This window comes from Microchirus variegatus (assembly GCF_963457635.1).
Source record: "Microchirus variegatus genome assembly, chromosome: 2".
NCBI lineage: Eukaryota > Metazoa > Chordata > Actinopteri > Pleuronectiformes > Soleidae > Microchirus > Microchirus variegatus.
Window position 1 is genome coordinate 10,376,668 of NC_139803.1, and position 27,920 is coordinate 10,404,587.

General features: G+C 40.6%; 1 protein-coding gene across 6 annotated transcripts; it reads left to right on the forward strand.

Annotated features, from left to right (window-relative positions):
• Positions 1-853: 853 nt before the first annotated feature.
• Positions 854-27,920, forward strand: picalma (phosphatidylinositol binding clathrin assembly protein a). Of its 6 annotated transcripts, none has more exons than XM_083909783.1 (24): positions 854-928; positions 1,149-1,395; positions 10,463-10,605; positions 11,354-11,429; positions 11,528-11,630; positions 12,237-12,330; positions 12,447-12,558; positions 12,650-12,760; positions 12,869-12,906; positions 14,040-14,125; positions 14,328-14,451; positions 14,887-15,020; positions 15,342-15,427; positions 16,566-16,727; positions 17,224-17,307; positions 17,782-17,856; positions 18,814-18,930; positions 20,336-20,464; positions 20,556-20,586; positions 20,670-20,769; positions 23,342-23,401; positions 24,366-24,467; positions 24,665-24,768; positions 26,456-27,920. In XM_083909783.1, exons 2-23 carry the CDS (start codon positions 1,266-1,268, stop codon positions 24,755-24,757), a joined length of 2,190 nt encoding a protein of 729 aa, XP_083765909.1. In that variant the 5' UTR covers positions 854-928; positions 1,149-1,265; the 3' UTR covers positions 24,758-24,768; positions 26,456-27,920. The 6 variants fall into 6 exon arrangements, with proteins under 6 accessions (XP_083765909.1, XP_083765911.1, XP_083765912.1 ...); XM_083909785.1 differs by having other exon boundaries at positions 20,345-20,464; XM_083909786.1 differs by having other exon boundaries at positions 20,366-20,464.

Consider the following 27,920-nt stretch of genomic DNA (forward strand, 5'->3'; position numbering starts at 1 on the left):
CAGTAAATCAAAAATGTGGCTGTCACAGAGGGATTTCATATATTATTGTTCAAGAAAATAATGACAGCATACGTTTATGTATTTAAGTACTTTTATGATGATTAAAAACACAATTCCATCGAATATTAACCATGAATAGGATTTTTTGGTCTCATTGCTATGCTTTGTATTTTGGTTTAAATTTCAAAGTTCAAATTTGGAACTGTTTTTGGAGAGGTGATAAATAAAGGTACAAATAAACTTAAAAATAACTTATGGTTATAATTACTATTATGGTGAATATAATAATCATAAAATTTTAAAATAAAGTCAGGACTCATGAATAACTAGCACATGCTTTGTCGCAACCCCGTATTCCCTTAATTTATTCACATTTCTCATAAAGTGTTCATATTGTACCCTGACCCTGGTTCCCTGACAGTAGCGCCGTTCCCGAGACGCCACATGACCGCGCTTTGCTGTGTTCATACACAGCTGTGACGTCACTCTGGGAAATTATATTTTTTCTGGATTTTTTATGGCCTTTAGGACGGTTTTACAAATATGAATTAAAAATATAGCATATAATGATCTATACACGCCTATGTCCATATCTCGGGTGTCCTGTGGACACTTTTAAAGGCGTCTCTTTTACAAAAAGAAAATTGCTTTTTGGGCCCAATGAGTATTTTTGTTGTTGCAGTACCCAGAGTGATAAATCAAATAACAAATAATCAATATATAAAGCAAATAATGATGATTTCACTCAAAAAAGTGTCCTTTTTCGCGGCCTTTTTTTTGGCTTCGTAACATGGGCTTTTATTGTGGAAATACTGAGTCCGGAAATAGCATCTATTTTTATTCTGTCTGGTTACGGTATGTGAGAAAGACTTGTACGGGAAGGGGAGAAGAAGGCACCTTAGACTTGAGGGAGCGATTGAAAGACTGGGTATGTATCTTATAGTCTTTGAATATAGACGGCTCTCATTGCAGAATCAATCTGTGCGTTTGATTAAAGTCAATTATCTCCTTGGTTAGCTTGCTCGCTAACCAGCTAGCTCACACGCGTAATGGAACGCCTGCGTGTTCCCACTCTCTCTCTCTCTCTCTCTCTCTCTCTCCCACACTCACTCATACTCTCTCTCTCCCCTTCTCTCTCTCATCTCCAGTGTTGTCAGGTGGCACAGAACGTTTGAAGACTTGCACCGTTTTTCTCAAACTCCGGCTTTTCCGCTGGCTCTGAAGACCCTTCTCTAGCGGCTATCGTTGCTTCGACCTGTTACAGGATGTCTGGACAGAGCATTACAGACAGGATAACCGCCGCACAGCACAGTGTCACCGGCTCGGCGATAACCAAAACGGTGTGCAAGGCGACCACTCATGAAATAATGGGACCAAAAAAGAAACACTTGGATTGTAAGTATCCTGTCTGTTGCTTATCACCCGTAGCTGGAGAGTTCCCCGTTCTAGATAACGTCAGGTCGGGGGGGTTTGTGAATGTCTATGGCTGTGAGGCCTGCACATAGGCTACATGTAATGATAACTTAGCAACACTGTGATAGTGGTCTGTTTAAAGCAATGCAGGATGGAGTTTCCACAGACGTACACACGTAGAAATGGCCCCACTTGTCTTAGAAATGAGGTTAACCCGTTGACATGACTAGTAGGTAACCAGTGTGCGTCATCAATAGTAGCTCAACATTGTTCATGCTTTCAAATTGCAACTTGAAGCCTTCAACACTTCTCCTTTAGCACCAGCTATCATATTAACCTGTGTGTACTACACAAGTGTTGACGTGCTAGCCATAGAAACCAAGACAAACACCAGTCACAAAACCAGTTAAAATGAGCTATTATGAGTTAGAGACTAATATGTGTGTGTATATAGCCCATAAAACAATATTTACAGCTGAAATGCTTTCACTCACACTTGAATGTGAGACTTGTTTTATGTTAGCACTAAAGTTGTATTTCACTCTATAGAAAGTCCCACTTATTATTCTGCTACAACAGAAAATCACCAATATCACATGTGTTATCTGAAATTCTAGCTCCTCTTCTTATTGAAGTGGCCGTGTATATTCAGCAGGGTTGTCCCAAGATATCTTGACCATCTTTCATAGCGATTTGGTGTTTATATTGAACTATAAGGAATCCTTCAACAGTCGCTGTCTTTTTAGTGCTGCAGGGGTTTAACTGCAGGTTGACACAGCTTCTGTGTTTCCTAACTTTAAGGTCATGACACATGACTGAGTTTCTATGTTTTCTGAGACACCCATGGTGCTATCAGGCTTCCAAGTCAAACAGGCCATATGCATTGCATACATTTCCCCATTTAGCTTTTGCACGTCAAAACATGCAAATGTAGGGACGACTTCCGATACAATATTGTCCCATTTGTGTTTAAGCTTTTTGTTTCAGCTCAGTTTATGCGTTGAAGCATTAGAAATCACCGCTAACTTTTATTTACTGAAAACGACTTTCTGATGTTCACACTCACTTTAGGTTTTTAACTTTTAAGATGCATCTTAGATATCATCATCGTTCTTCTCACACTTATTCTCAACATGGAGCCGTGCTTGGTTCAAACCTGTCGCTGTTGATGCACAAAGGCCTTTTAAATTATACATTTTCATTAGGTATTAATATGTCGTCCTCAATTTCTGAACCAGCACAAACCAATGCAAACTCAAGTTGAGCATGGTCATATTGATAATATTAATCTTGTTTTTCTGTGGAAAACCACAGTAACTATTTTGAAATGGTATAAAAAAGGATATGATACTTTCAAGATGGAAGGACGGAGGGCAAATTTATTTCCAAAGAGTTTGAGTTTGTCATCTATAAATAATGTCACTCTTCTTTTTCCCCTTCAGTTGTTCCTCTTAAGGACTAAACTATGTTATATTTTGGCCTACTTCTGTCTGCATTGTAAGTACAACCTGGCACAGCAGGCTCCCATGTTTGGCAGCATTTAGGTCCACAAACAGCAGACATGCAGTCTACCTATTTTGCAAATCGGTCATCACATTTTAATTTGAATAGTAGCCATCCATCAGTCAGTCTTTTGTAATCTCTGTTCCACATAAATGGTGGTAGTTTGTTTTGGAATTTGAACAGTGGTACAGTGAGTAAAACATATTTTCAGCATGATTATTGCAGGAAACGGGCAAATAGGTGTTTCCTCTTCACCCTGCTTTGTTTCTGTTGTATACACTTGCTTGGAAAACCTAGTGTACCACTGACTGCAGGCAATCCCCTGGTACAATGTGGAGTCTGCTTCTGTTTACCATCTACTTTCAGGTCTGGATTGACCATGGAGTACTACTACTGTATTTGGCTTTTTAACATGTGGGTTTCTGAATATCCACAACTTTCAGCTCCTGGTGCCCCTGTGACCTTTCTGATTCTAGACAACCAGGTTATATATGGCTCTATGGCTCTTCTGTGGAGCTGCAGAACTGAAGCTTCTCCTTGGCAATCTATGTAGAGACCCACAGCTTGGCAAGAATCTCACTTAGGTTAGAGTTATTTAAAGATTGCTGAAGGGAGTACTTGTACGAGTATGTGTTTGGAGTTTCCTGGCCAGCCGCACATAGCCCCCTGTGTTCCTGCAGTCTGGATTGCAGGTGAGATATGGCCCTCTACACTGTCTATGTTGCATTATGTGCTGAGCACAGTTCACATTCTTTAACACTGACATGCTAGCTAAACTCAGTCATGTAACTTAAAAGAGACTCTGCAGTTAGCAGATGGGGACAAGAAAAGGGTGAGCAAATTAACCTCTGCTGTCTGCTTAAGAGTATTTAGCTGTGTGAAATGATCTTTGGGCAAATTTGCATGGAGTTGGTTCACTTAAGTTTACACCCTAGCGCAGGCTATGAAACGGCAAACATTAGACTTTGGGCTTGTGCTTTTTGTAGCTCCAGTTCTGTAATGGATGGTATTTCCTCCACTGAGAGTTGCCATTAAGAGTGGGCAGCCTGTGTGCATGGCAGCACTCCTTTACTGCCCCAGGTAATTGCCATTATTTGAAGTTGATTATACACTGCTGTTTAACTGCTCAAAGGTCTCATGATGTAATGAATACATAAAGTGAGCAGTGGCTCTTGACCTTTGATACTGAAATTGCCCTAAATCAGACTATCATGTTTGTTGCAGTCAGACTCAGAGAAGAGGCTACTTCAACTTATCTCAGTTTGTTTTTATTTTTTGGAACATGCATCAATGGTAGACATCAAAAATATTATGTAACAATGTTTTCTACACTGTTGAATGAGTCCACCTGCAGCAGTGGTTTGTGCATTTTCTGCTAGTGCAGAATCTTTTTCATTGTTAAATCCCAATATTAAGTCAGTATTGGAGAACATAATGCCATTTAATGAAAAATGCTCCTCATATCCTCTGATGTCTGATAATGCATGGGCTTTGCTTGTCTGACAGCCTTGTCTATCTGTACATGATTCATCTGAGTCAGAAGGACAAATGCACTAATATAAATCTGTACCTTTGCACCCTCTTGGAGTCCCGACATGGTTTCACCCTCCTAGCACAGAATGCAGTGCTGTGCTCATAGCATGTGACCGCAGTGGCATCAAGTGACAGCCCTTAAAAAGAGTGCTGATGTCCTGTCCACCAGCTGTGCTGAATGGAGTGCTCTGTGTCTCTGACAGGCCATGAGATTAAACGGTATCTATGATTGTGCTTGCTTCTGTAGCGGGAGAAAGGTCTTTGTCAAGAAGTGGCACCTGTCTGTCGCCAAGTTTTTGTTTAGAAAACCTGTTTCACTTGATCAATGAAACAATCAGCTCTTCTTTATTTAGAGGCAGCAAACCTCTACCAAGTCTGCTCAGTTTTCATCTAAAATACCAAAATCTAATTTCTTCTTGACAGACAAACACAGGCAAAAAACAATAATGAAGGTTGTAATAAAGCAAGCAGAACATTAATCATCGCAATAACTATATCCAAGCTGAGCTTAAAATGTTTACCCTAAACCTAGTGTTCCATCACACCCAATTTGTATATGCTATGTCCTCAAAATAATAACTATAGATGCCCATTATTTAGCTTTACTACAGCCATCACAATCAGTAGAGTTCCGTTGTCCAAGTATAATTTATTAAGCTATTCTCCTAATGCACACTGCTCCATCACACACACACAAATCTGAGAGGCAAGCCAATCCCTTGACCCTTAACTATCATAAATATTGCTACTTTGTCTCCTGCTAGTTCTTTATACTGTTTGCACTTTAGCCCACATCATGTTCATAGAAGCTAGATTGTAATAGATGTGAAGCAGGAAGTTTTCCCTCTTGTGCCTAAAGTATGTCCTGGAATGAGTAAACAGCCAACAGGAAGTCATTTCATATCCCAAGCCATTCCTAGAGCTCAGGAGATCTGAGATGATCAAATATGAGATTCGCTGTTACACTGTACTTGTACATTTCCCGTAAATTAGTCTGGCATCCTGACTGGTCACTGGAATTCTTTCAACATCCTGGACATGCTACTCTGGGCCGGAGGAAAAAGAATACTTCTTTGTAAATATTACATCTGTTTTTACTTGTATGTGGTTCAGTTGCATTTTTTCAAGCTTTTCCAAAAGGTTGCAAAGCATGTTGCAGTGTTGGCTAACATAACAACAGGCCTTAAAACCTGCAAATTCCTATTTAGATATTGCCACAAGCTCAAAACTGTTATTTGAAAAGTTTGTCTCTCAAACAGTACCCTCAATATTTACAGTGAAGACACCGACTCTGTGATGACCACTTTTGCAAGAGGGATGGACTGGAAATAGACTTTGCACACTGATCTTTTATCTTTTTTGTTTGCTGAAGATATATTATCAGTGGGTACAAGAAATAAGGCCGTGGAAGTGAACTCACCAGTTTGTGAATTCTACTGTATTCAGGATGCCAACAACTGTCTGCTGATGTCAACACAAATGCTGCCGATTAATTTATAGAGCAGCAATCGGTGTGATTGTTAAAGTGGATGTTTGTTCTTGCTTGACTCATCTGCTTCTGACAGTCCATGTGTGTATGGAACAGCAACTATTTTGCACACTTGGGGCTAAAAACGAGCTCATGGCTATTCTGCATTTGCCAAGGAAAATAAAATCTTGGTCCACATTTCTGTAACCAGGAAATGTTTTTTTGAACAAATTGTGTGGAGATCTACCACAGACTGATTCAAAATGAAAGGACCTTGTTTCAAATTTGATCCAAATCCAAAGATGAGTCATCATAGCTAACCTTACATCTGCTACATGCTATCTATACCATGGTTTTCAAACTGGGATGCGTCTAAATCAGTATTTACCACAGGAATAATGCAGTCTGTTGCGAGAGCATGATCTACATGAATGCAGTGCAATAGATGTCAAATGACGTGCACAAGTACAGTAGCATAAAGGACGACTTTGGATCGACACAAAGAGCTGTGTGTAAGCAAGCACGAAGCAAACATCGCTGTTAATAACGTGCACATGGATCTATAGAGCAGCAATGCATGAAAACACTAGGTTAGAGGTTATGATGAAACTGATGGGACGTATGAAACTACGCTGGGTTCCACTGTCTGGATAATTAATACCACACAGCTTAATTCACAACTTCTTGGGCATTATAAGGAAGGAAGTACAAACACTCTGAAGTGAAAGATTAAAGTGCCAATTATTGTGTTATAAAGCTGCAGTTTGTCCCACAGATGACTAATTAAATGTCACTTGGTCCTTGTACGGTCTCTTCTCTGTAGTGGTTTGTGTGCAGCAATGTTTCTCAGACATTTAATGGCACGTGGGCTCTGATTCTCTTGAGGCCTAACACGGCTTATTCGGTCTCTCTTAACTCATATATTTAAATTGAAATGAAGATGTAACATCTGCTGTTTTTCTCAGCCACATATAAATTATTATTATTATTTTTTTAACGGCAGTGCAGGTTTATTGGAGCCTCATTCTCACATCGCACTGCCTTAGATCAGAGATGCAACAGTCAAATCAAAGTGTCTTTTGAAGGCAGAATGGTTTACAAGTTAATCTCTTACAAATAGGGCTTTTCCTGTGCGCTGACCTCACCCTGCGATTGCTGTGAATCCATTGCCACAGAAGCACCTAACCCATTACTTCCTCTTGACAAAAGAGTTTACTCATAACTTCCTGCCTGATCTTGGTCTTCTGTCAGCTTTATCTGGTGAAGCAGCCATCCTGACTGAGCAACTTAAATTCCCCCAGCCTGTTGTATTACTCCTTTGGTCTTAAATCAGGAAACCACATATCTTTCCTCTATGTCTTGGTCTTTCGTGTGTATCGATGTAACTCGATATCTAAAAAAAATCCAGTTCTCATCACAGAACTTTACTCTTTGTACAGAATACCACTAATCTATCCATTTATCCATCCAACATTTGTTTCAAATCAGGAAATGCCCCTAAAACACCTTTAGCAGGGGACAATTGAGGGAAAAGCAACCACTAAGTAAGAGCTTTTTTTATTCGACCACAAGACACTGTATTTAGGAGATATGTAGCCTTATTAACTTTTTAAACATTGACTTGACCTGACCAAATGTGTATTTCTAAAGTCCTGCATGCTTGGTATGGCATGGATAGTTGTCCAAAGTTTGACGATGTGTTGTCTTCAAGGTAAATGCTAATCCATTCAGGCATTCCAGTCTCATGAATGTGGTCTCTCATAAAACATTTTTTGAGGGATTTTCTTTAAATGTTCCACTGTCACTTGGACCCAAGGATGTGCTGATTTGATGGTTAAAGGTCACTGTTTGTCCTCACAAAACACATTTTTGATGTGTTTGTCTCAAATACCTGATGCGCGGGAAGTGATTGTGGATGTTTGCAGTTTTAAGCCCTCTCTTCAGCCAGTCATGGTTCTCTGTAAATGTCTTCTGCGTTGCACACACTTGTGTTCTGGCTAAAACATATGCAAGCCTGTCAAACCCACAGACTTTGTGTGGGTTCCTTGTTGCAGTGTGTTTTTGTGTGGCGCTTATACGGTCAGTGTTGTCGGTGGATTTAAATTTGTACATAGGTGTTGAGGGAAATATATTTTTGCTTTAGTTCTTGACAATTCCAGTTCTGTTTCAATAACAACAGAGTTAAGGGAAGTGAGTTAGAGTGACATTTTGCACCAAGGCCAGTATAAGATACAACCAACAGTCAATCTGAATCTGAAAAAAAGTTTATCTGGTCATTTTGCATATCTTTGTGTCAAATGTTGATTTATTTTCATACTGCTTTTTTGTTAAATGTCTCTATACTTAAACTATATATATATATATATGTACATTTGGCTGAAAATGGCATATGATGCTGATGAATTGTTTCCTGGAGATTACAGTACAACACTAACGGTTGTTTATAATTGGTCCATATGCAAAAGCCTGAGGAAGACCCGTGGAGAAAGTTGGTGGTGTGTTTGTGTTCACAACTGTCATTTCAGTTGCATCTGAAAAGCCTTTTGTTGTCACATGGGTGGCCTATTGTGTATGTAAAGGGCATAAAGCCTTTTGTGTGGTTTTCAGCAAACACTGAGGAGGATTCATGGACCACCCATGTGAAAAGGTCTCTCTGGGTAGCTCTGCCACATCCCATGCAACAGTTAATGTAGTTAAGTTGCACAATATTTTTCACTTGCTTTGTTTTCAATTAATTCATACGTTAAATCCTTCATCTCAATCAAATCATAAAATGCAGTTAAATATTAATTTACACTGGCTGCCAAGTTTCTCTTTGGCTCCGGGGGGTATAAATATTAAATAACTAGGATCATAGATAACAGTAAGTCTGTCATCTATACATTTTCTTTTTGAAGAAAGGAATCAAGACATTTTTTTGCCACCTCCTCAAGCTTGAATAACATCTGATTCCATTTCTTGGGACGATAAATCAGATGATGTTCTGTATCTGTCAGACTCAACTGCTCAAGATCTTTCACATTTATCACAAAGATAGAAATGCAAAGACGTGTCTCCTCTGTTTTGTTTTTGATTGTAATATAAATGTTACTCCTGTGAGCATTTTTGTAAAGCTCACAATCAGTTCTGCACAATTCATATTATTTCATTTGTTTTACTTAGCAGAGTTCCCCCTCTCCAGTTTCTTTAAGTATAAAAGCTACAATGTAAAAAAAAAAAGATGGTCCCGGTTATGGCTCTGCAGGATACTATTAAGGTCAGGTGCGAGACATGCAGTTCAGAATGGACACGGAGCAGCGAGAGTGGTGCTCTCTGAATCTTTGAAGATGTATGGGGTGTCTAATGAGGTCTGGCATCATTGATCAGTCCCATGGCCTTGCTGGAAAGATGAACCCTGAGGCATTTGCTTTCACTTCAGGCCAGATGGTGGTGGCGCCCAGCCATGGCAGCCAGGCTGAGTGTGTGTGCCCCATCAGTCCATAACTCAGTGGCTGATGGGTATGAGTGTAAAGAGTAAAGAAGGATGTTATTCAGACCTGGTATTAAGATTCAACACGAGTGATGTGGTCACAGGTGGAAGGTGAGAGGACATCTGATCACTAAGAACACTGGGAGGGTGGTCTGGTAGTCATTGTTTTAGTTGTTGTGAACAAAAGTGTCTGGTCTGCATTAAAGACTTTGGTACACCGTCATTGGAATCAGTGAATTAATTCCAGTAATAAATAAGTGAAGGAGGAATCGAGCATAATTAAATTTGTTGCATAGGGCGATTTTAATTTCTGTCTCCATAGATGTGCATCTGTCACACAGACCCCACACCATTCACAGCAGACGAACATCAGAGGCAGACACCGCAACCCTGACTCCAGGGTGTTACTCAGCTGCAGATGTTAAAAGACGAAAACGATACACAAGCGACTGTTGCCGCTTTGATAGTGCTACTCCAGTTTCCACAGCTCTGTCTTCACCCATGTCAGAGTTTCACCAAAGACTGAAGCCTGGCGTTATGGTGAAACTACTTTTCCTTCAACTGCTCTCGTATTTCAGGATCAACTGCTACCTCATGCTAGCAATTGTACATAATGGTGGAATGCCTCTTTTGGTTGCTTAATATGTATGTACCCTATTCTACACTGGTTGTGACTTAAAAAGACGAGAGTTGACTTTGGCCTCACAAAACCGTAAATCCCTTTTTGAGTATTTGCTTTTTCCTTTTGAAGTAACAGTCACCTGATCAGGGGTCATGATATGATGATGAAAATGTCGGTCAATCCTGTATCACAGCTTTCTGGAACTGTTTGTCCTGAGAGAGTGTGTTTACCTGAACTCTGACTCACCAGCCTACCACTGCCCTCTGGTATGATATTGATTTCGCTTAGTTTGGTCTTATGAAAAGGAACAGACACAAATAAATAACAGGGGCAAGCGGCATGGTGAGCAAACTTGTGTACTTCCTCTGAAATGCTGTGCATTGATTGTCTCTATACCCGGTTGACTTATCGATTCTCCCCCCTCCCCCATCCTGTCCTCTCTTTCTCTCTTTAGACTTAATTCAGTGCACGAATGAGATGAACGTGAACATCCCTCAGCTGGCTGACACACTGTTTGAGAGGACCGCCAACACCAGCTGGGTGGTTGTCTTCAAGTCCCTCACCACCACACACCATCTGATGGTCTATGGCAATGAGGTCAGGACTTTAACATCTGTTCTCCACCTGTGGGTGGAGATAAAACCAAGATTTTCTTTTAAATCTGATAACGATTGCATTGCCAGTGTGTATTGTATTTAATTGTGTATTGGATGCATAGGTATCATCTAGTAGGAGAGCAATGAAAGAGCCCTTAAACCTTAAAATAACTGTGGCATAAACTATAAATATCTCTGGAGGATATTGATTTGAACTAGCTAAGATTTCCTTTATGCACACATGACAATTTCTTTCTGTGTTGCTGTGCAACTGTTAATCTGGCGCTTGCCAAAAGAGCCATGTGGGACATAAGTAATTCACAAGGCTGATGACTTTTGTTAATTTGCATGATTGTCCAACCCAAACATAGATTATGAATGAGCCGAGAGCAGATTATTCTAGAGAGGGTTTGTGTCTTTCTGATTCTAATGAAATACATATGTCATCACTGATGTGTCATGTTGAGGACTGATTTTCAGGAGTAGAGGTAGTATCAGACTTTATATTCAAATAAAGTCCTTCTACTTGACTCATTACAGACTCCAGGGCCTTCTTCACTGTTCTCCAAAACTGTTGTTGATGCCCAACAATATTGATTCATCAATTAGTTGTTGCAGCCCTAGTCCTGGCCTGCTACAATTTAGGAACTACTTGCGCCAAATTGTACAAGACCAAAAATAATGCTGTCCATTGCACAACTCCACTTGTGCAAGCACATGCAGTTCCTCATCCTTTGTTTTTCTTGCAGAGGTTTATACAGTATCTGGCTTCAAGGAACACACTATTCAACCTCAGCAATTTTTTGGACAAAAGTGGCTTACAAGGTATATTTTACAGTGAAATAAGCCTTCAGATTATATGTACACCTGACAATGACATGACATTTATCTTCACCCCCTTACTACTTGTGTTTGCAATCTAGGCTACGACATGTCAACGTTCATAAGGAGGTATAGCCGCTACCTGAATGAGAAGGCGGTGTCCTACAGACAAGTCGCTTTTGACTTTACTAAAGTGAAAAGAGGGTAAGGAGATTTTATTTCCTTGTTATTGCTAGGAGTGAACTGGTCAGATACTCAGTACAGTCTGTAAAATTGAAATATCTGTTAAATGATTCACTAAACACATTTGGACTGATTTTAAGCTGCAATTTATTTATTTAAATGGGGATAAAAAGACTAAATTAGTCTGATATCACCCATGAAAAGTGTTGTGGAGACATTGGAGCCTGTGTGCAGAATTCTGGATATGTTTTGACACTCATGGGAAGTGAACAGACAAGATGGAATGAATGTATCTCCTCCCAAATGTATTGTGACATATTTGTTAAACGTTGCATAAGGTCATCTGATGTGTGCGGCTTTCAACTTCTGCTGCCTTATTTGAGGGAAAAAAAGAGTTCCAGTTTCAGGACCTCATTTTTAAATCCAGAAGTGTCACACAACAAGGAGATACATTCGTTTGTTGTGGAGGCATTATGATCTTAAGGTAATTGCATCCATGCAGACGCCGAATGCAACGGTTAATTCATCTGCCTTTTGTGTGGATGCATTAAACTAAAGATCATAATTCACATGAAGATACTAATCTGTGTGTTTGTTACATAATTGTATTTTTATCTCTGACCACAGATCTGATGGATTGATGAGAACCATGAACACTGAAAAGCTCCTCAAGACCATCCCTATTATCCAAAATCAGATGGATGTGTTACTTGATTTCAATGTGAGTAGTTCAGTGTAGACTGAACTGGTTTGCATCCAAATGACTTGCTGACTCTTCTTTTATATGTTGCATGCAGTTTTCACAGTGGGTTTTAAAATGGTCCTCTCTGATTCCAGGTCAACGCCAATGAACTGACTAATGGTGTTATCAATGCAGCCTTCATGCTTCTGTTCAAAGATGCCATCCGGCTGTTTGCAGCCTACAATGAAGGCATAATCAATCTCCTGGGTAAAAACAAGTTTGGTGTTGTTGTTGCATTTTATGTGGTTATGTTGTTTGTATTAGTATCCATAGTTATTTTTATTGTGTATTTTAACAGAGAAATACTTTGACATGAAGAAAGTGCAGTGCAAGGACGGACTGGATATCTACAAGAAATTCCTCACGCGAATGACAAGAATCTCGGAGTTCCTTAAAGTTGCAGAGGCAAGTCAGGACCCTGCATTTACCAATCAGGGATGAAGATGAGCCTGGAGTCGTTTAAATTGGTCAAGTTTTCATCTAAAAACAATCCTTTTTCTCTTTTTTTTGCAGCAAGTGGGGATTGATCGAGGTGACATCCCAGATCTGTCTCAGGTAAGGCCATCTTTGCAATGACTTAATACACTAACCTGACACCTTTATAACTCTTTGCTGAGTTTCTTCAACTAAAAAAAGCAGAGATTGGTAAAATTTTGGGGCAATTATGATGTTTGACATCACTTAATATATTCACTTCTATGTGAGAAGTGTGTGGCAGATGCACAAGTTAACTCAGGATGGCTGTTAGTACCAGGACCATTGATTGCCTTATACTTTGATTCACTGACCTCTAGCTTCTTCCTGTTGTAAGCAGTGATTTGCAGTGGTGGTGAAACATGTGGTTATTTTAATCTAGTATCACAGTCACACTTCCAGCCAAGATGGAAAGTGGTGACGAGTCCCATCACAGAATCTAAAGTGGACTTTATAATAAAAATAAATTATATTTGTTTCTATCATGGTAAGAAACTCTTGTTATTTTATCACATATACTGCAAAGCTGCATTTATTGTAAGTGTAATGAGACATATGCTAATGCTTCCATGGTATTTGCTTGAGGTTATTATGTGAGCTCTAATTGGTTGAGGGACCTTCTTCATGTATCATCCAAAGTTTGGCTGTTAATGTCCTTTTTTCACCTCAGCTAACCTCCCTGCAGCTTCAAGCCTAACACGTTTTGTTTTTTTTAATCGGACTTTGCATGAGCTCATGATTGCACCTCCACACACCTTGCAGTCCAAATTTACTTCTGACCTTGCACGTCGTCATACAGCAAATAAAGGTGTGAATAAAGGGTGCGACCCGTCTTCCATAGACCAGCAGCCTGCGTTGGTGTTTCATTCTGTATACAATTTATTTAATCACATGCTCTGTTGTCGACGTGTTATATCCTTGTAGTTGTAGCAGATGAACCAGAATTAGGTTGGCTTTCTCCCAAAAGGTTTCATTATGAATTCTTGACGTTACCACCTTTATTTTCTGTATTTTCCCTTCCTTCTATCCCTCTATTTTCAGTTTACAGTGTGTGTAAGTATCTGAACCTTTTCTCTCTCTCTGTCTCTGTATGTGAAAGTAACTCTTGTTTACTTTTGGCTTTAACTTGGCATGCCTCAGTGTATTTGATATTTTTCAGAGATAAAAGAATCTTGTTAGGCTTTTATAATACGTGTCAGTGATGTTCATGCTAGGCCCCCAGCAGCCTGCTAGACGCCCTGGAACAACACTTGGCCTCTTTAGAGGGAAAGAAAGTCAAAGACTCGACGGCAGCCAGCAGGTACGTCTGCTTTATCTCCGTCTACTTGATCTGGCTGTTCACCGTTCAGGTTCAGAACAAAGAGGATCGTATTAGATTCAGCAACTTGATAGTATTGAACCAATGTAGAGTTAGTTGTGTTTTATGTCTGCAAAATAGTAACAGAATGCACTAAAAGGTATTTCGAAGCATTGATGATTTCCGTGTCTGTCTCTTGAATCAGGGCCAGCACCCTCTCCAATGCAGTGTCTTCTCTGGCCAACACCGGCATATCTTTCACCAAAGTGGACGAGAGGGAAAAACAGGCAGCGCTGGAGGAAGAGCAGACTCGTCTAAAGTCACTCAAAGTACATTTTCTTCATTCACCTACATCTTTTTTTTCAAATTAGGAATGGAGTTGTACAATTAATGAATAACTGATTATTATGACTATATTATTATACCGATTGACAAATAAAGCAAAAATACAAATTCCTTCTTTTTCTTTTCCTGCTTTTGCAGTTCCTGTTAGCGATTTAATTTGCTGAGTTGAGCAGCTTCTCGTGTAGCTTCTCCATTTTGCCTTTCTGTGACATTTGCAGCCCTTCATTGGTAAAATTACTAACGCAAAACAGCAACCAAACAAGCCATGTGTGGATCTTAATGGATGTGATTCCGTGTTTATTCTGTTATTTGTTTCTATATAAATTCTGGCTGTAACCCAAATTGTCACTCAGGGATAATAAAGACACCTTCAACCTATGCTGCTAACACCTGCCTCATTTTTTTTATTATTATTGTAGGAGCAGCGTGTTATGGAGCTCCAGAAGAATCCTGCTCTTGCAACTACAGACTCCTCCCCCGTCTCCACAGTGGGTGGAACCATCAACTCAACTGCTGCCATTGACCTCTTCTCCACCCCGAGCTCTACCAACAGGTGAGAACCACAGATCCCAGTTCAGAGTCATGGCTTCTCTCAGAGCTGTTTCACAACATTACACTTGAACATTTCAACGTTAAAATCAATGTTAAACTCAGAAGAAACTTTGATCCTTGACAGCAACGATGATGCTGCTGTAGCAGAACTGATAAAACTCCTCAGAACAACATGTAAACATGCTATTCTTAGATTATCCCGTGTTTCTGAAAACCGATTGTTTTTGTCACGGTTTCTCAGAACAGAGGTGAGAAGGTTGTGTACTGTAAATGAGTGACTAAATCATACTCTATACCCTTATTTTTTGCTCTCTCCGTCCAGTGCATCCAAAGCAGCCAATGACCTTTTGGACCTGCAGCCAGCTTTCCAGCAGGCGCTGCCTCTCTCCACTGCCAACTCATGGGGAGGTCAGAGCTGCACTCTTCTCCACTTCAGTCCACCTTTTTACAAGCATGCGCACATACAGTGTGGTTTCACAACCTCCAATAATTATTCTTCATTCAAATGACAGCAGTGTGGTTTTCCTGGCAGGTGGAGGAAGTCAGACATTTTACAAACTCTGGCTCCAAACATTGTTGAGTCAATATTTATCAGGGACAATAAGTAATTGAAATACCCATAGATAATATTTATATCTTGTATTTTGTTTGGTGTGCTAAGCCATTAGGTTTGTCAATATTAGCATGAGCTGAAATTAGCATTATACCAACATTTGCATGTCAAATGTTCTTTAAAAAGATGGAGGTTACGGACATGGTCTACAAGAGTAGTATCCACAACCTGTCACAGTACGCTAGCCATCATTCCTACATCTACTTCATAGTGTGAAGATACCCCCACCCACCCAAAGGTGAAGCACCAGTTAGAAGTGGAGGCAGCAAACTGCATTATCTCTTCATAATGTGTGCTTTTCACTCAAGTTTCTTATCAAAAATTGTGTATATAATGAAGTTGACGCCTATTACAGCAGTGTTTGTCTGTAATCTTAAGATATTGGTAAGAATACATGCTCATTCGTGTCTGGTAACTTGTGTTAGGTTGAGTGTCATGAAAAAGAATCAGTTCTTGGGCTTGTTCCACACATAGTTTTCATGGACTTCAGCAGATATGGAAACTCTGAATTGGCCTCAGGTGTTACCTTTTATGGTCGCCTCGTTTATTGTCACAAGTCAGGTTTTGCAAGCAACCCCTGAGTTGACGCTCATTCTAAACACAAACACAATGCACAGCTGTTTTCTTGGAAGCATAGATGTCAGCCCATGTTGGACCCTGAGCTTTCAGATAATGGAAACCCTTTGACCTGCAGATTGCTCTATGAACCTTGATAAAGCTTAGATTTGGGTCCATAAGAATATTACATAATATCAGCCTGTCACTTTATGTTTAACACTGTATTAATCCTCCTCAATTACATCACTGGCATTTCCTCCTGCACGTCTTTTTGCATGCATTTTTTTTAACCATTCTCACACCTCTCCATCATAATCTCTTTCTCTGTTCCTTTTTTTTTTCTCGTCCTCCTCTTCTTCCCCTCTGCCCACTCAGATCCTTTTACCTATGCTGCAGAAGCTGTGGAGGAATCCACTCCAAACTCAAACCCTTTCATCACACCACCACCACCACCCGTTGTCGATGCTGTCCAGCTGTCCGTGGCGTCCTCGGACGCTAACGGTCTGTCCTCTAGGACACCTAACCAAGAAGTGTTCGGTGGGAATGTTTTACTGCATCTCTTTGCTTTCACAGTCCAAGTTTAATTTTGTGTTTGTGTGTTTAACATTGTCATGTGTCGCCCGTGTAAGTTACTCATAAAATCATCCTGGTTAATGATTTCATGTAGGTGACTTCAGTGTGTGTGAATGGAAATACATGTGGGGTATGGAGTTCAAGAGAAGAAGGGAATTAAACAGGAAATGCTTGAAGTGGTTTAGGGTCATTTGGCCAGAACTCTGTGTTTCATGACACTCGTCACATTCAAAGACCTGGCATGCCGCCCTGCTCCAAATATTTGCTTCCTTCTGCAATCAGGCTCAACTCCTCATGTATATATCTCCTCTCTTAACATCGTTTGACTGAGGCTGTTTCATCTCGCATTTTCTTTCTGTCTCTCTCTCTTCCAGAAAGAGTTTAAAAACTCTTTGTTGCATGAATGTCCATCTTCATCAGCAGCTCTTTTTTTTTTCTTTTTGTTCTTGTATTTTTCCAGACTATTACACTCGCTTTTGTGACTCCAGCTCTTTCCTGGCATCTGATCATGACACTGGTGCACAGATAGAGACATTTATCACAGGTACTGAGGTGGATAACTGTGTAGATGATGGATTGCTGCTGACATGCGAGTCCTAATAATGTTGTGAAGCATTTGGGGATAGTAATGACTTCAGTGGGGACAGTTTGTCTTGGATCTTTTTTACAGAGCTTTGCTTCTGAACATACCGCCTGCCTTCCTCCCTGCTTCCTAGAAGTCTGAGGGTGTGAGCCTGCGTTGTTTTGTCGTTGTGTGCTGGCCTTAATTTTTTACCCTGTATTTAGTAGAGCCATGTGATGAGTGCTGGCTTCCTCCGCTTTTGTCCAGCAAATCCCGATCTTTGTTTTCTGTCAGTAAAAATGGCCGTTCCCACAGTTGCTTGGCTTCCTTGCTGCTCTTTCGCTGCTGTTTTTTTTTTTTTTTTTCTGATCTCATATCTACGTAATCTTCTCCCTTTCTTCCTCTCTTGCTGCCTGGTTCTTTGCCTGCCTGCCTGCCGTTGTTTCTGTGTGTCAGACTCCTTCTGTGGGCCAAGCCCTTACACCACCCTCTTCCAATCAGAGCCCCCTGCTGTAGCCGGTCTATTCAGAGGTAGGTACGCCCAAGGTCTGTCAGTGTTCAGAAATCCTAAATGGAGATTATTTCTTAAGTTTTGTGCTGTAGAAAATTAAATTTGGGGATATGTTTTCAGGGATAAAGATGGGAGATGATCTGTCTTTAAGAACATTCAGATTTTTGATGCTGCTGGCAGCATGAAAGCCAGATCATGTCTGATTGAACCAGTGAATCAAATACTATGAGTTTTTCCAACTAATCAGAATCAGTGTTTCTGTGACTTGCCAACAAATAATACATTTAGCAATGTAGCAGAGACACTGTTAAATAGACCCCTCTGTATACAGTTGCCTTTATTTTGAACAAACCAGTATGTGGTAGTTTATGTTCACACAAGGGAATTGGGTAAGGAAGAAAAGGAAGTTCAACCCTTCACCACACCCACATATTACATTATCTGTGTGTGTATAAAATGCAACACACAAGTATGTAGCATTTGGTCATTGTTCAAATGTTCATATTGAGTTAAAGCTACAAAGAGACTTCAACTTTTGTTGGACGGTGCAGATGCTGGGAAGCAGGACAGTGTGTGTTTGTGTGTGTGGGAATATAAACAATGGCACATTGTTTGCTGCTCTGACATGTCATCTTCAACTGGTGGTTGTTGTCCCAAAGGCGGCCTTCTCTGCTCATGATGTAGGCTGTTTGTCTATAAATAAATGTGCCCTCTCACCAACTGTGTTCATGTATGAAGGAGAGAGGGGAATTCTAATGTCAACAACTGACAGGAAGTTCACAGCCTTTAATTGATGAATGTTTCTTTAAAGGACAATGGTCAACCATAATTTTTAATGGCAACTACCAAGTTTGTAGCATTCATACAATATCAAATGTGTAAGCATTGACATTTGTTCTTTCTGCTTGTGGTTGGCTCAGGAGGAACAGGCTCTTTGTGGTCTCTGTATCTGACCAATGATTTTGTTTTGACCTCAGCAGGGTTCACAGCCTCCCCCACGCAGCAGCAGCCTCCACAGGACTCTCGAGGCCTTAATGTCGATTTTGACTCCGTATTTGGCAACAACGCTAATGCCAACAACCTGGATGCCACAGGTAAACACACGCTCTGACACTGTTTCAACTCATTTCTTTTTTTGCAGTGGCTTCCATTCCTGTGCTTCACTGGATCAATTTGAGATGACAAAAGTCAAATAATAGTCCTGGACTTTGACTTAGTTTGTTAGCTTTGGTGTGTGTATGTGTGTGTATGTGGACTGAATGTTCTGATCTTATTCCAAATCAAGCATTCAGACATCGTCAGCGAGTTGAAGTGGCTTTTTTCGTAATGTGACAAAATGATATTGTTTCCTGGAGGCTTCTGCCAGCTGCTTGGTTGCAAGTGGCTCTTCATTAGGCTTTTGTCATATAGACACGCACGTATAAAGAAACGTCAAGCGTCAACACATAATTGGGAGCTGCGTTTGCGCTGTTGCACTTAATTACCCCGGCCAGTTTTTCAATCGGTAATGAATTGTCCTATACAGAATGAAGTGTGGTAGAATAAATCTTTCCGATTGGACGCGTATTTGGAAAATTCAGTGATGCAGTGATTTGACAGGATTGTTCATCTTCTCCCTGCATAATCACAATATAGTATTTGTACTCATGTTCCGTGTGCTGTCTTATTCGAACGTTTTGTAGCATGCACAAGTGCAGGTGTGATGTTATGTATATGATCTATGCTTTCTGTGGCCATTGATATCATCCCATGTATTTATTGTCTATTGATTACTTGGTTGTCATTGCTAAAATAATGAAGAGTGCTCAACACTCATGGGTCAGACTCTGACCACCCTTTCATAAACCTGTCAAGGCTTTTGTGAGGCGATATTGATCACGTTTCATCAAACATTTCAACATAAAATGATAGTTTATTTGATATTATATTTTCTAACAAATAAATCCATTACTGGACACACCAGCAGCTTGCAGTCAGCTCTGCGTTGCCTTTAACACAGTTGTTTAACCCTTTGCCCTAGTATATTGATACCAATGTGGCACATTTAACGTAGTAAAAGCCTCACAGAGCCCCTTGAATCTTTCACTCACTCTTTTGTTCACGCTCACTGGTTTCTTAGCTGCTCACGATCTCATAATCTATATTTTTTTTCTCCTTCCCCTGGTCCTGGGGTTACACACACTCCCTGGGGTCTTGGCTTTTTGCATGGCATATGCATGACTGGGTGAGTTGACTCCACACACATTCCTCTCACTCAGTCTTGGCTTAATGTGTATTGTTTTTATTTCTGTGAGCGCTGCTTTACTGCCTCATCCACGCTGAACACCCTCTCTTTTTGTGTGTGTGTGCGTGTGCATTTTCTGTGTGTTTGTCATCCCATGTTTTGTTTTTGTTGCGTTATCGTCTGTCGTATTTTGTCTTCACTTCTTCTGGGCGCCCCCCCCAACCCCTTCCTTCCTCCCTCTTCCTTTCCCTTTGTCCGCCCCCCCTTTGATTAAGATGTTTTAGGTGGCATCCTTAAACCTACAGTGGCATCCTCACCCAATCAGTGCATGACCCTGAACGGTCAACAGCCCAACAGACTCGTGTCACATGACCTGGACTCTTCACTGGCCAATCTTGTCGGCAGTAAGTTCTTGTTGTGGCCATGACTCTAAAAATGACATTTGAGTCGAGTAGATGAGATATGTGCTAAGTGCTTTCCCTTTGTCCTCTTTAGATCTGGGAATGGGCAACGGCACAGCAAAGAAGTGAGTGCACTTGAGTAATATTTAACTCCCTGTGCCTAACATACCGAACATTACTTTACACTTCAAAACTCCCTTTCCTGTAGTGATCTTCACTGGAGTCAGCCTGGTGAGAAGAAGCTGACGGGTGGAAACAACTGGCAGCCCAAGACGGCACCTTCCACCACCTGGAACCCTGCGACTATGGTAAATCTATCTGCAACCTCAATGTGTCATCTCTACTTTTATCCTCCCAACGGAAAACAGCCAAAATATCGGTAATATTTGCACCAGTGATTCACTTAAAGTCACAGAAAGAAACCCATCTACAAAACCAAGCTTCCCACAATTTTCCCCTGCAAATAACTGTGATTTTATTTATGAAATTATGCGTACAGTACATTTTTGCAGCAGTTTATATCTTTGAATGCTAATCCTTACATTAGAATATAGAGTGGTTACTATTTAAGTAGTCATTAGAACTTGCGAAATTCTATTATTAGTGATGTACAGGAGGCTGCATCAACAATATAGTTGGAAACAAACTTGGAGACCCCATGCCACTAGCTTGCCGTCGATAGCTGCAATTTGGGCCTAATGCTGAATCATGTTTATTTGGCACTTATTTAAGATTGAGTCTATTGTCTGGCTCCTTATAACAATTCCAGCCATTTCTTCTTGCTGATTTAAAATGAAAGGTATTGGATGACTGTGGTACTAAAGGCTGCTTGGACGGCCTCCAGTTTGTCCCCGATTGTTTGTTTATACTGTGCTCGCTCGGCTCCCACGTGGCCTTTTTTCTCTCTTTAACTGATGTCACAACAGTCACAACCTCTTGTGTGTTTGCCTGCAGTGTTCTTTTGAATAGGTTATTGACTGGACAGGTTGAGTGTGTTAGAACAAATTTTTGGCTCCTGTCCATGACTGCTGATTGAGTGGAGACTGCAAAGTGTTTGCCTCCCCGACTCTTGGTTGTTTTTTTGTTTTTAAAACTCAGTGTTTCAGATTTTAGAGAAATACCAGTTAGGCCCGACAAATTTTTGATGATGAATCAGTTACTAAATTAATTAATTAATGTTTTAGTTATTTTTGTTTGCTTTTTTTTGGTTTGTAGACAAGTGAGACATTTCAAAACATCATATTTTCACTGTTTTTACACATTTAAAGACATTTTATGGGCCAAAACAAACAAATTAATCAACTAATTACTTGTTACTTGCATCAGAGGATGCCAGTTGGAAATGAAAGTTTGATTTTGCACATATTTAATGTTCCACAAACATGCTGGAGCGATTGATGAGGTCCACGTTGCCCACTTTGTGACTGGCAAAGTGGGCTCAAAATGGTTTACTGTGAGTTAACCTCGATGCTTGGCTTTATAAGAACATGTACAATATAACTTCTGAAGAGTGTAGGCTGAAGCTAAATCTTGTTCACACCTACCTCCTCTAACCTTATCGCAGAAACATGTCAAACGACGACAGCAAAAGTTGTCAGTGTTGTGTGTGTGTGTGGACGATCAGCTCTGATCTCATCATGCGTAAACATAGCTTGTATGACATTTATCACACCTCCTGGGAAGAGCGTCTGACTGTAATCCATCAGTCTGTTAGTCACTGCGCTCGTTATAATGCAGAAAGGACACATGAAGTCTGACAATGTGACCAAATGTTGGATAAATTATTATTTCTGTTGGAAGCATCTGAGGAAGACTTGGTGATTTACAGCACACTAGCAGCCATCATTCACGATTCAGCAGCCTCATCGTGTCTTTACTGAGCGTCTGGGTCATGCTGAGCGAGCGTCCCTGAACAAACCAAACATTGTAAGTGTGGAGGAATTCTGAAGGATCTCTCTCTCTGTGCAACGAAACAAACACAGTCTGTGATAAAAGTGTCAGTTTTGGCAGTAGTGTCACATCTGACTCACTTGTGCGACCCTCCCCAATGACTGAATAGCTAATGAAACGTATCCTTCCCCGAGAGAGGACCAGGCGTGAGACAGATCTGGGTTTGTCATCACCGCCGAGGCTGTTGTCACTATCAACGGTTGGGGAAACACTATCCCGGCTTTTCCCCTTTCTAATCTCTTTCCTCGAGGAGTGCAGCACCTGAGACGAGCCAACATCTACCTCCAGGACACAACATACACCCTGTGTTTCTGTCACTGGGTCAAATAGAAAACAGATTTGGAGCTGATTTAAAAACGATGATCAAACTATGATCAGAAATCCTTAAGTCTGATTTAATGACTTCTTTTGGAAACTTCACTTGTCATCTCAGCTTTTTTACACTTAAATGACTGAATGTTTTGGGCCTTTTTTGTGTTTTTCCACAAATTCTCTGCAGTAATTTTTCTGTTCAATCTCCTTCAAGCTGCATTGTTGATTTACTCTTGGAGCTTTTTTTACACCACAATTTGCAGGTATATGTGGCTTTTATTAACTCAGTGAAAGGTGATTGACGCCTTTCATTTTGCAATTTGTGCACTTTGGCTATTCCATTTTCTTTCATTGGTTGCTCGTTTTTCAGCCTCACAAATATAAACTACCAATTTAGCACAGCGGCAGTGCAATGGACAAAGGGAAAGTGCCATAGAGAGCAAATAAACTCGTAAACTAGTAAAAGTTTTACTACTTTATTATTGTTACTTTTGATTGTGGCATATTCCTGAAGATGTTTTAAGTTCCTTTCTGTATGAAACAAGAGAAGAAAATGTGTGCCCTGATCACTGTGTCCTGATTCTGTGGGAGTCAACTGAAGTTTCTGTGTCACTTCAGGCTCCATCTGTCATGGCCTTCCCTGCAACCACACCGACAGGCATGATGACATATGGAATGGTAAGTCAGCTGGGACTGAATGCTCAACACACACACACACACGTACACAGCAAACACGCTCTCACATGTTGGTCGTTCCATTTCTTTGAGTGCAGTAATTCGTGGAACACATTCCCTTTAGTCTGACTGTCACAAATGGCTTCAGACAAGTTTTACACCTGAGACTGCGATGTGAAAGTCAAGGTCTGAACTAAAGATGGCATCGGACCAAAATTTGACCTCAAAACCACACAACACTTTTGCACACATTTGCACTGAAATGTAAGTTGATTATGCACACATTCTTTTATAGGTTGGTCTTTCTGTAGCTGTGAGTAGGGATTGGATGATTTTAGTTTTTTTATTATGCATCATAATGAGAAGCTTTCACAAGATTAAATTCCATTGTTAATTAATAAATGGAGAACATATGAGTGATTCTTTTTAAAATCTCACAGGTATTCCAGTAGGACCTCGTATTTTTTATTATCTTATGTAAGATTCTTGTTTTTTTGGGGAGTTTTTTTTTTTTGCTTTAAATCATACAATACAAGAGGTTTCCTATCTATATTGGACAATGCACAGACTGTTAAAATGTAAATAATCAGCTAATGCAATTGTGTTCTCAGCTTCACAGTCTAAAAGGTCTAAAATTACTGATATCGGTATATTCTGGAGTTTGATAGCAGTATCAGACCAGTGGTATCGTGCTATCCCTATAGTAGTAGATCATCACAGTTGCATTTAACTCACACCGTGAGCCGTCAAGCCTTTCTTGGCCTCTATCCCTAACCTTTTTACAGTCTTAACAGCTATTTAATGGCGTAAGTACCAGCCAGAGTATCCTCATTATATTCCCCTAATATCCATGTAGCTGTGAAGCACAGGGCAGCTAATGGCGCACGCTGCTGTAGCCAACTGCCAAATGTATATTAGGAGGAGATGGCATAATTCATCATCCATCATCACTTTTCTCTCTCCTCAGCCTCCCCACATGGGCTCCATGATGATGACTCAGCCCACTGTGATGTACACTCAGCCTGTGATGAGGCCACCCAACCCCTTCGGCCCCAATCCAGGTGCACAGGTAAATGAGAGCGACCGAGCAAAGACTGATTTGACTACAAGATGTGTGATGCTGTTCCTCAGATCTGCTTCCAGAAATCATTGCTGTGTTCCTGAATAATACGCTTTATTTCCTGCTTAGATGCTCTGTAGAATCACTTTTTTTCTCTTATCTCTGGCTCTTGTTGTTTCTTTCACCCCTCCTCTGTCCTCCTCAAGTCACCCACTATTTCTAGTCCATCCAGTCTCAGCCCTCTCAGAGCGCCAGGGAAGGATCCCTTTGCACATCTCTTTCTACAGAATTTTTTATAGAGCGTCTTTAGGTACAGCTCGTCTCCTGTTTTTTTTTCCCAGACTGCATGTTTGACCCTGCCTGGTTTGAGCAGAACTGGCTGATTTTTATTTATTTTTTCTTCCTGTGAGATGTCGCCACAATTGACTCCTCCGCTCGCTCGCTGCTTTGCACTGTGTTCACACATCTTGTCTTCTGTTGAACGAAAGGGTTGATCTGGTCAGTTTTACGTTTTCTTTAAGACCCTGAAGCTCTATTTATTCAGGAGAGACGCTGATGGTTTAAAGAATGTGGGAGTGTTTGTCATTTCCGGCACATGTGCCTGGTCAGTAGCAATGCGAAAACCAGAATGTCTGATTAATTTCCTGGAACGCAAACAATGACCTGCGCTGATGTGACTCATCAGATGAGATCACAGGCTAATTTTAGTGTTGCAGTCACAGTGTGGCCCCCTGTTTCAGACCTGGTATTAACATATACACCCTGAGTCACTACTCTTACTGTTCAGAGCCGGTCAGAGACGCGTGTGAACGGAAACTTTTCTTTTGACGCCGGTTAAAACCACTTCCTCAGCCGGCGTCTGCTGAACCCTCTGCTGACGTCGTTTCACAGGGAACTGAATTATGCATCGACACATTTATCAAACGGATTTAGATGCATCTATACAGTCAGGGGACTTAAAAACACAATTTGGTCTCTGAACAGAAGTGATGCGTATTTGAATCCAACACAGGGAAGTTGGATTCAATCACAGCTGCTCTCATGAGATGCTGCTCACATTAGAGCAGCTTATTTTATAGTAGCCAAAGACCTGTTTGACCTACTTGGATGGACTCAAAATTTAATACGTTGGTGGGAAAAAACTGAACTTTTCTTATAATAACGAGACCTTTTCACACACACACACACACACACATACTGTGTATATGCCAAATAATCATTTAAACAGTCGGCTTTGTCAGCGGTGACGTCACAGACGATGGTGGTCGTTATGGTGACCAATCTGCCGCTTTTCAGACTGTAAGCATGGCTAAAATAATAATGACTATTTTAGGTGACTGTAAATAATTGAAATGCCGAGGATTCTTCACAATTATCCAGTTTAAATCACCGCTCCATGGACTGCTCGCCTCGCTCCAGCCCCCGCGTGACCCGTCCGAGTGAATTTAAGAATGATGAATGTTATCTTTCCTCATTACAGCCTGGCCACCGCTCCGAGAACGAACAATGAATCATTTTGTGGGAGTTGTTGAATTATTAAGGGCTGTTCATATATCATATACAGGAAAATAACCCCTAAATGTTTCGTATTATGTGTTTTATGGGATTTAGCCCCGACGTACTGGCAGGAATGAGAACCAGCAGTTTGGTGATTTAAAAACAACATGATGTTTATCCAAACTCTCATTTTTACACACGTCTTCTTTGAAAATAATGTATTCGTTATGTACGCTGTGTCCTCCTGTGATTCGCTCTCCCGGGACAGGTGTTAGTACCAGGTCTGAGCAGGGACAGTGATTTGGAAATTGGAAAATTATCTGAAAATGACCTAAGTGAACCACGTCTCCTGTGAATAGGACTTCAGCTATTATTTTTTTTACAAGCTTCTCACACCATTTTATTTGCCATTTGGAGGATTTTCAGGCAAGGCTTCGCAGCATCACTAAGTGTTTCCAAAAAGAGAAAGAGAGTAGAGTTAATGTTGTTTTATCTTACAGATGCAGTTCATGTAATGTGGTGAGAGAAGCGGAGGGAGTCTTTCCCATCTGAAGAGGATTCACCAACAACAAAGTCAACGATCAGCGCAAACCCGCAGTTTGCTTGTTAATGAACTTACCTCTCTGAGAGCGAAAGGCCCAAAATTGAGACTTTTGAATGAAATTACGGTGACTCCGAGCAGCTCTGGCCATCTCAGTGGACATTGTGGACCCATCCAGTCATGTCTAACGTCATAGCAGCACCAGAAGAGAAGAAGACAAAGGAGATTATGTATGTACAGTTTTCTGTGGACGGGGACCAGCCCACCACTGTATCCTGGCCTAAGAAAGATTTCTGACATTAATGCTTGTGTATATGGAGGAAAAAAAAGAAAAGAAGAAACAAAGTGGGTTGTCTCACTCTCACACACACGACACACACACACACACCACTTTTGAGTTGTTTTGTTAGTGCTCTTCTCTCCAGGTGAGTCCGAGAGAGTCACCTTCCCCGATTTCCTTCTTAAAAATCGCCCTCAAATCAAAGGCAACGATTATAAACTCCAACTTTATACCACGCATTCTTTTCTTTTTTATGTTATTGTTTGCAGTAGACATTCCTTGTGTATGTTTGTATTTATTTATGATTACCTATAGAGAGGATGACATTATTATTATTATTATTATTATTATTATTATTATTATTATTATTACAAAAAATAAATAAAAAAAATTTAAATGTAACTAGTCACAGACTTCCCCTCACATGGAAGCTCTTCAGGTTTATTCATTGGTATGATTGATTGATTGATGGTAGAATTTGGATTTTTTTTTTGGAGTGATTGAGAATATTTTTAAAAGAACAAAAAAAAAGAAAGTTAATATAAAGTTTAAAGAGATGACACGTTTTGCTGCTGGGCCACTAAATATTCTCTGTACTCTGCATGAAGCCTTGTACAGTTGTGTGTGTGTGCGACTTGAAGGAGTCACACCGAGGATTGTGTAATTATTCCGTATCGCCGTCAAAAAAAAAAATCCATGAGGTCGTTTTCTATGAATTTGGCAAAAAAAAAGCACTACACTCTCTGACTGAGATCTGGAAAAGAATCGCCATTTCTGCTTTCACGATGCTTTGGGCATGCCATTTATTATTCCGTTTAACGAAGCCCCCTTCCCCAACCTCGATGTGCGGGGTCGTTTTCATGCTTGGATCATGTTTTCACAGGGTGTGTTTCGGGACACTGGGGATGGGGTGGGCGGAGCCTGTGAGGTCTAGCCGGGCAGGAGAATGGAGCACTGTTGATCGGTGCTTTGTGTACATAAAACTGATCCTGCCCGTCACAGGAAGAGGGACAGCTGTGAGCTATGAAAGATGACCTGAACATGAAAGTGCCCCTTAATCCATGAACTGAGCATATCTGTTGCATCGTCCCTTCAGATTATATATTTTTTTTGTTTTTTTTCCTTTTTCCAATAAAGTGCAAGC

Coding starts and splice junctions, on each gene's coding strand:
- picalma (XM_083909783.1), top strand. CDS start 1,266: ATGTCTGGACAGAGCATTACAGACAGGATAACCGCCGCACAGCACAGT. Junction 11,430..11,527: donor GGACAAAAGTGGCTTACAAG/GTATATTTTACA, acceptor TTTGCAATCTAG/GCTACGACATGTCAACGTTC. Junction 24,468..24,664: donor GCCCCAATCCAGGTGCACAG/GTAAATGAGAGC, acceptor GTCCTCCTCAAG/TCACCCACTATTTCTAGTCC.